The following is a 9,401-nucleotide window of genomic DNA, read 5'->3' on the forward strand; positions in this document are numbered from 1 at the left end:
ATGCGTATAACTTGGCCATTTTTGAAGATATTTAGCTAAAACTTGCTAGACTTAGTCATAATCATGCGTTCTGTCACATATATTCCGGTTTTTTCGAAAAGTCAATAACTTTTTGAAAAAAATATAAAAATATAAATTTTGAATATTATTATATAAAATTTTCGAAATTTTCAAAACTTTGAAAATCCGTGATAGCAGTTTGATAGCGCGGTCAATTCTGAGTCCTTTCATGCAAAGAAATTGGATCTAGCTTAAAAACTGAGCTCTTGGGAGCGATTGCCGTGGTTCAATGTTTTGCGTCGAAATCGGACGAACATGACGTCACTCTGACGTCATTTTCGGCCGACCTATGGTAGCTACGAAGTTCAAATTTTGACACAAGGTGTCAAATTGATGCAGCCGAAGGTACTGAAAGTTTTGCGTCGATTCGTCAAGCGGTTTGGAAGTTATTGCAGAAAAACGGGAGGGGGGGGGCTATAAATAGCCCCCCCCCCCAGTGGGGCGCGGGTTAAGCGACATTTTGCTGTAATGCTTTTCATATTGATATTACAAAGGGGAAGATGTACGTTTGCTTTACCGGACAGACCAGCTTCACAAATAGCATGACACGTTACACTTCACGTCAAAGTTATTGCTTCCCAAACACTATTTCATCTCCTAAGTAATAGTCGAGCGTTTCGACAAAAATTCTCACGAAAACTCATCACTTTTACAAGTCAGAATCAGATCGGATGGGAAAAGTCCCCATCCAAAGGCCGTAAATTTCCATACACTCCTTTAACAGCGTAAATCATGACCACCATATTGCCACGAATCACGCCACAGGGTGAGCTACCTGAATACCTCCACAACCAAACGCATAAATCCGGCTCCATATTGCGTGAGTCACAACACATCCCTCGCGTCGCCACGAAATCCCCATAGTAGAAAATCCACGTGCCGGTAGTGGTAATATTTCAGCTAAGATCACCGACGCCGGTCAACGTTTATCCCGCTTATCCTGCGGACAGTGTCGTTAAAGGGAGATTATGACCTTTTTCCACAAAATCTGAGTTAGGACCATTTTCTGACAAAACACAACAAGTTATAATGTAAATTAAAACCATTTTGCTCAATTCGGTACCTTGCCGCAAATATCTCAACTTGAAGTCACGTTAGCGGGGAGCGCTGAAAATGACCGTTGAATAAGTACTTACATCACTTTTTGGTACTTGCATGTAATTTTGTAAAATGAGCGTATTCATTACATTTGATCTTCATCACATCTAGTTAGTTAATGGTCGTCTATAGTGCCTTCAAAAGATATTCATGGTTTGGGGGTGGTTTATGTCTAAATTTACGCAACTATTTTTCCTGTTCATCATCTGTCGCCATATGCTGCTATTTTAGTAGCAACGACTCAATTTTGAATCGGTCCCGCCGACTGCACAATAAAAGAAGATAGATACAACACTTTTGCGGCATCACTGAAAAACTTATGCAGTACTGTTATCAAAATTCTCATAACACCGTTCGACAAACCTGAAGTCTTTTTGAAATAAATATGCTTGTATTTTTCGCTTCAGGCTCTGAGGCCAAAATAATGGATTTCGTAGTCGCAATCGCAAGATTTGGCTGCGTTTCTGGCGCTTGCCGTTCATTTGTGGCGCAAAATAATACTTGGGAACAAAGAAGAGTAGGCACTATGTACCCCCGAATTAGAATCTAATTAATTCTAAACCGAATTAACTCTAATTCAAATTAGAATCCTTATAACCAAGCAACGACAAGGCGATAACATAAACAAAAACCCAAGCGTCGCTGTTTGAAACAAAAGCGCCATATACTGCGACTTTTTTATAGAGAAGGACAACGCATTTCGGTGGGTGTTACAAGTACTGCAAGTACTGCTTCTTTTTTGCAAAAATAAAACCTTTTTCACATACGAAAATGTGCTAGGAAATTTTCATATTTTATAGAAACTACAGTAGAAATAGTATAGATGTCGAGTAATTTTTATTTAAGAAAAAAGAAAGCTCATTATCTCCCTTTAAGCTAGACAAGCGGATCGTCCAAAAGATAAATCGAGTTAATTGGATTACAATAACGTCCACTGGAATCCCCAGTGCCCCGAGAGAATTTCAATGGAAGTACGACACGCGATAGCGCAGTTAGAACGTCATAAAGTCAGAGCGGTGGTGTTGGAAGCATAGTTATTGGGGGACTATTAATGGCGCAAATTGGGTGTTATGCCCACTGCTGGGTTAGGATCAGCTGAATGGGGGTTCTCTGACGATCAACGCTAGTGAAATGTAGGAACGATTGTCATTAAATGGTGGTGGAAATGTGGAGCAGATTGTGCGTAAGCGCAAAGTGAAATACATTTTGGTGGCGGTGGGAAATGTTTTGAAAGAATTAGTGGGGGATCCGTGAACATGGAACAAGTAAATATGCATTACGAACGGATTTTTTTTGTGCTTGGCATATCCATTTGTGATGCGTGTTTACATACTTTGCTAAGCTAACGTGGATACCTGATTTATAAAGGAAAGGGTCACCACAGCGCAAGAGACGGGAATGTAAACATTTCCTGGACTGTACCTACTTCAAACATATTCTACATTCTTCATTTCTGCTTCCCACTATTCTCTGACTCAAAACCAGACGCCATTTACCTTTACATCCCCAACCATAAACCGCAGCAATATCTCACCCCCCAGACCGACTATCTCTACCCTACAGCCAGTCGTGTTCACCGGCCGCCACCAACGGCAACAAACGGCCGCCGTGAGCAGAAATAACGGCCTCTGATTGGCTCTCCGACCGCACTATCAACAGCGAGCGACGGCGTCGAACACGGCACCGTGGACCAACTCGGCCCGTCGGGTCAATAGAGGGTCAATATCTGCTCCCAAAGCGTCCCATCCGGCGCAGATTGAGGCTAAATGGGGGCAGATTACATCAGCATTCATGGCAAATTACGTCATGGAGGCAGAATAAGCTTAAATTTCGGAGCTCTGTCAGCAAACAGAGGTCGCCGAGGGGCATTTCATGGGCGTGACCTGGCGAGTAAAACAGACAGTCTCTTCGTGTGCTCGTGGAAATGCATAGCAGTGGCAAACATTCTTCCATATTGATGAATATCTTTACCTCATGTTGTTTATCTTACGGCACATGCCAATCTTCTCTGTCCAAAGACGTTTAAGAAATTAACATCACCTCTCCTTATTATACCATGCACTGCCATTACACCTTTCAAGTAAGATTCCCTTGTTTATTTCAAAACTTTACCAACCCACCTCCCTAACAATGAGATACCGGCGTTACAATTTATGTTCACACATCTGTAGGTACATACATTTGACTTTTTTGTTAGTGGCTGCAGTGCTTACCTTCTTCTTGGCGTTATGCTGTGAGTGGACCCGGGACGTGCCTCCTATATCAGGTACAGCAGAAACCCATAGCCTCCAGATGATGAGCGCGTACGTCACGCCCATGATGCCGATAGGGGCGAAAAACAACGCCAGAGTCACCTGGAAATCGACCGTATTGACCGTCAGATGGGAGGTGAAGCAGAAAAAGGTGGAGTTTCGTTTGGGCAAGGGATGCGATGACAAAAAAGGCAATTAGAGCTTTTGCTTAGGATGGTTATTCCGGGTACGGGCTCTGTCAAAACATACACTTGTCTACGGTAGTTCCATCTCATGATATGTATCCTTAAATTTTCCATATTGGTGACGTAATTGTATCGTTACAGTCTGGCCACAGTTCACTGACTAAATAGTCACCCAAAGCAACAAATAAGTTTATCGGAGCTTGACGCCACCCGTTCTTTTCCCACGCATCCTTAGTTTCATTCACGGCCTTGCGTTGCTAGAACAGAAGAACTCCCACATTTTTCTCAACAACTACCTCATCGCCTTTCTATCCCAACACCATCTTTCCCAGCACTTTCCCAGCGCTTTCCCGTCGCTTTCTCACGCCGAAAATGACACCCGCGTTACCGTCGTCAATTACGGAGGCGTCATATCTACAAATGCACGCGCGATGTTCGGTCGAAAACCGCCAAATCGCCGACCACATGCTATGCTGATTGACGTTTCCCATTACGGAATCGGCTATTCGTTTCCCGGAAATGGCTTCGGCATATTCAGTGAAGTCGGTTGATTTTGTGATGTATTGAAGCTGGCCATCAGCCATGAAGACAATGACATGAGCATGTCGTTACTGGCTGATGACAGTCAGAGTAACTCGTAAATGAATCTGTGGCAAGCGGCAGCAGCTTCCTGTTTTATTTGTGTCTACCGGAAAAATGGAAGTGCTAATAAATAGTACCTACTGTGAATGCATTGCAATGATGTACTGGTGCATGGAAACAATCTGGAACCAAACACAATAAAAAATAATATGGTGGGGCACGGTAAGCAGCATAGTATGCTCCTAAAGCAGCTAAAATAGTTAAATAACTGAAAAAGCACCAACGAATGCCGTGCCATAATTTAAGGAACATTTCATCAACAGCCACACAAAATAATGTAATAAGAATCGTCTTTCACATCCATTCCTTCCCCTCACATCAGGACGTCATTCTGCTGGCACGCTGATCCTATGACGTCATTATGACGTCACAGTGGAATATCACCGGCTGAGTTATGTTACTGATGAGCCCTATACTGTCGTCTAAACGAGAGAAACAGCGAAGGCGGCATCTGGGGTTTACAAATTAAACATTCCGGTAGCCACGCTGATTTCTAAAATAACACGTCTTGCTGGGGGAAGAAAACCCATGGATCTGCTGCGAAAACAACTGAGGTCGATACAAGTCATTGCCCCAACACACAGTGTTGATGTTATTTCAACCACTTTATGTGATTATTTTGTTGTTGTTTTTTTATCCGGTTTCTGTGTGGAAAAAATAAGAGGAAAAAATGTTAGTGTCATTGTGTTCTCATTAAAAAGCAGCGGCTCATCTGTAATTGCAACGGTCGAAAACGTTCTTCATGTTTGTGTACAGATGCGGAAATTGGTTATTTGAAAATGTACGCCAGCCATCAACGAAAACAAACGTGCGGATATGAAATGAAAAAACGTCACTTTCACTCCTTCTAGACTTCTTAGTCGCACTTAGCAACATAGTTCTAGTTTTGCAAATATCTTCACATCATTTCTCTTGCTGGTCCTACAAACAAATGTCTCATTATGTAATTCCTAACAATATTTACCCACACATCCAAGCAACGCTAACACCTTCCAACTCTTCGAAATACCACTGCTGTAATACGGCTTGATCCAAGTTTTGGCGACAATCTTGGCAGCCCTCTACCCGCGTGGCCGGGCGGCAGTTCTGGACCAATATAGAATGACGGGGACCGCAGCCAACAACAACATGGTGGATCGTGGAACAATCGCTGACGAAGACGCAGGGATTCTGTGTCTTGGCGTATCAGAACATTAGGGGTATCTCCGGCCGCGCGCGGCTATGTGCGTATGTTAAACTTTGGACTGTAAATTCTGCCATAGAACAGGAATTGCGCGATCGGAGGGTAGAGGGCAGGGCCAACGCAACAAGCTTCGCTTAGCGGGAGCTCTGTCCTTGTGAATCCTTCCATTCAAAAGATTCGGAATAAATTTAAATAAAAAAATACCAGTGCTTAAGTATGTCAGTTCCTTGATTTCTTTGATTTCTTAGAATCTGTGCCTGTGTGTTTTTTGTCTCAATGACTTATTTCCTTACTGATTCAGTGTCTGTCTGCCTTATTGTTACTGTTTCAGCGCCTCATGAAGGTCGTGGAACAATCACTGGGGGAGACGGAAGGTGGTGGGTGGGCTTCAATGGATCAGTATTTGCTTCAGTTTTCTGTTTTTCAGTGTTGTTATGTCATGTGCTTTAGTTAAGTGTTTCAGTGTCTCACTTCCTGAATGTCTCAGTATCTTACTGTTTTATGGGCCTCGCTGTCTCAGCACCTCTGACTGATTGAGACGTCTTACTGCCGCAGTGTCTCAGTGTTTGTGTCTCATTGTTTTCCTCACTCTATCACTGTCTCAATGCCTCACTTTCTGCCCTACTGCAGCTTCATGACGGGTCCGCTTTTCGCATTAAAACATCAACATCGGCCGGCAGCGGCGGCGCGGGAGGGGGGGGGGCTGACAACGGGAGGGGAGGAGGGGGAGGGGCAACGATATGTCCGGCCTAGTGGCGCTTGAGAACACATGAGGGGAGGGAAAGGGGACTAATGAATGGTTGGATACGGTGACGAATAAACGAACTGGACAAATGTGGTAGGGATGGGGAGCGTGGTGTTGGGGGGGGGGGGGGTCCGGTGGTAACTGGTTTAGCCAGTTTTCGTGTGTTGCCAGCGCCGACCGTTGTAGTCCGGCATTGTTTAATTCGATGAGGAAAATGATGGCACCGATAACCAGTACCTAGGTATATTTCAAAAGTGAGTGTACCGATGCAGTTATAGTCTAATTTGGCCTTAACAATACATAACGTGGTCCCGCGTGGTCTAGTGGCTAGGATATCTGGCTTTCACCCAGAAGGCCCGGGTTCGATTCCCGGCGCGGGAGTGATTTTAGGGGATGTATACCTTTGCCATCATGCTGAAGAACTCTTATTTTGGTGCAGCTGAATGTCCGCGAAATTCGCCAGTGTAGATTTAACATATTCGCGACAAATTTTGTGTTACCTAGCCTTAAGAATCCCGTTTTCTTTGATTGATCATTGATTCTCCCGGTGGACAGATATTGGTTTGTAATTGGTCTTATAGTGGCTATTTACCCACCATATTGTTAAATAGATACCGCATTGGAAAACAAATGCATATTAAAATCACAAAATACCCATCTTCCAAACCTCTCAAATGATCGTGCTCCCAAACCCTTCACATGACCCCACTCCCACCACAAAATCCAAATCCTCATCGGTCCACTCGCGACCTTTATCACCTCCCCGAAACACGCTACCAGTGACAACGACATGTGAACCGACCTTTAGGACGACGAATACCACTGACAGCCCGGCGACAGGACGGCGTGAACCGCGTCGGGGCCTCCACACCGGCTAGAAGTGTCCCGAGCCGCGTTTGGTGCTCCACACGGCATCTGAGGGCCCCCACGACGGCCTCAGAGGGCCCTTTTATGACGATCTCTGAGGGCTCCCACCTGAGGGCTTTGTCCCCTGGGGCCCTACAACGGCCACTAAGGGCCCTCGTGACGACCGCTGAGGGACCCACAGAGACTCCAGGGGCCACGCTGGCCTCTGAGGGCCCCTATGACGGCCTCTGAGGGCCCTTACGATGATCTATGTGGGCTCTCACGACGAACTCTGTCCCCTGGGGCCCTATAACGACCACTAAGGGCCCTCATGACGACCGCTGAGGGTCCCACAGGACTCCAGGGGCCCCACTGGCCCCTGAGGGTCTCTACGACGGTCTCTGAGGGCCCTCGTGACGGCCCTAGACCCAACTCAAGTCTGAGGGCCCATTTGGCTTCAGGCGGCCCAGCGACGGCCTCTGAGAGCCCCAACACAACCAGGCTGCGGGGGCTATGCTGGCATCTGAGGGCTCTGCAACGGTCTATTGAGGGCGGCAGGGCCCTAACAACGATGGCCTGCGAGTCGTGGAACTCAACCGGAAGGCGCTGCCCAAGCGCACCAAGGAAGGATGTGCCCCCTTCTCTGTGTAACGAGTTTTGGTGACAAAAGTGTGCGACCCCTAAATATACTTAAATTTGGGTTTCAAGCGTATCAATCGATTCAGTTTTACGGGTAGAGTTGGGGCAAAGTCGATATGGCTGAGTTTTGAACCAACATTATTTTACCATAGTGTAATGAAACACCCTACTGTGCACTGCGTAGTACCATGCTGCGAGATACGCGTTGGTCAATTATGTTAATGCATGACTTTGCTATCTTAATGTGATCCGCGCCACGTGTTGAACAGCTATAGCGTACTTTCTGAACGGGACGTCGTCGCTAATGCGTCGTTTAGAGTGAGCGCCTCTGGTACAATCTGAAAACCGGGTGCTCTAACATGATTTGCAAATTCAGGGTAATGTGGGCATGTGAATAAATCCTTTTCAAACGCAAATTGTGGGAATTAATTTATCCCACTCCTCACACATATCGGGTTTCCATGTTTCAATGTTCCATTCATTCATTCTTTATAGTTTATTCATTCTCTCTTCATACTTTTCTCCCTCTCCTTCTCATTTCTCCCTTTATTCTCTCCTCTTCTTCTGATCTCTCTTCTTCTCTTCTCCTCTTCTGCTAACAAATACATAAGAAGCACACAAATCGATCAACTCGGTTTGTCAACTCGGTAGGTACTCACCATTGTATAGTAGGCGATCTTGTTCGACTCACCATTGTATAGTAGGCGATCTTGTTCGACTCACCATTGTATAGTAGGCGATCTTGTTCGACTCACCATTGTATAGTAGGCGATCTTGTTCGACTCACCATTGTATAGTAGGCGATCTTGTTCGACTCACCATTGTATAGTAGGCGATCTTGTTCGACTTACCATTGTATAGTAGGCGATCTTGTTCGACTCACCATTGTATAGTAGGCGATCTTGTTCGACTCACCATTGTATAGTAGGCGATCTTGTTCGACTCACCATTGTATAGTAGGCGATCTTGTTCGACTCACCATTGTATAGTAGGCGATCTTGTTCGACTCACCATTGTATAGTAGGCGATCTTGTGTTTGTGGGTCCGTGTACACCTGCCCAGCAAGGGGTCCCAGACGTGCGCCACCGGCCACGAGTCCTGACACGTGACCTCCACCATATCCTTCCACTGGGGACACGTGGGGGCGTGACGTCAGTGGAAAGATATGACGTCAGTGGATAGTAGATATGTAGTAGGCGGACAGTTGTGAGCGATGAAGCAGCCTTGAAGAATGCAAGCATTTAGAGACCTTTTTCACAGCTTCCTACGAGTGGATAATTTGTTAAAATCTGTTAAAATATGTTTTAAGTAATAACAAAGACATATGCCATAAAAAGATTCGGAATTCGACAAAACTTTCGCAATAATATATTTTATGCATCATGTTAGGCTATCACAGATGTTCGGCAAATTCGAATAAGTGATGAAGTGATGAAATGGAGACAAGAGATTACACAAAAAGGTCATCACTAACTCTTCCCGCAAGTATCGAGGATCCTACTTTCAATATTACACGTTTGTATGAATTCATCAAACATTTCTTTTTATTACAAAATAACCACGGTATTCGTTGTAGTGATAACACTATACCATGAACATTTTTTTCTTCAGATCTTTAAGTGTGTTTTTTTGTGAGAGTACTGTCCTTGTCGTGAAGCGGAGAATCTTTCAGACTTATTTCCGTCTGATGGTAATTCAGGTTCCATTTATTTGGCCGACATCCCCAATACGCTATCCGTAATCCCCGGGCA

General features: G+C 45.0%; 1 protein-coding gene and 1 non-coding gene across 3 annotated transcripts in view; one reads left to right on the forward strand and one right to left on the reverse strand.

Moving 5' to 3' along the window:
• LOC122365043 (QRFP-like peptide receptor) overlaps positions 1 to 9,401 on the reverse strand; it is an 81,809-nt gene that overhangs the window by 40,394 nt on the left and 32,014 nt on the right. For both annotated transcript variants that reach the window (XM_043335924.1, XM_043335925.1), the window contains exons 4-5: positions 8,662 to 8,778; positions 3,372 to 3,512 (exon numbers count right to left, since the gene is read on the reverse strand). In XM_043335924.1, coding sequence (XP_043191859.1) covers positions 3,372 to 3,512; positions 8,662 to 8,778 — 258 coding nt within the window. The remainder of the gene's footprint in view (positions 1 to 3,371; positions 3,513 to 8,661; positions 8,779 to 9,401) is intronic.
• Positions 6,475 to 6,546, forward strand: Trnae-uuc. Its single transcript has one exon. It is a non-coding gene; the product is annotated as a tRNA-Glu (tRNA).

The sequence above is a fragment of the Amphibalanus amphitrite genome, unplaced genomic scaffold, assembly GCF_019059575.1.
Source record: "Amphibalanus amphitrite isolate SeventyFive unplaced genomic scaffold, NRLGWU_Aamphi_draft 000712F_arrow, whole genome shotgun sequence".
Taxonomy (NCBI): Eukaryota; Metazoa; Arthropoda; class Thecostraca; order Balanomorpha; family Balanidae; genus Amphibalanus; species Amphibalanus amphitrite.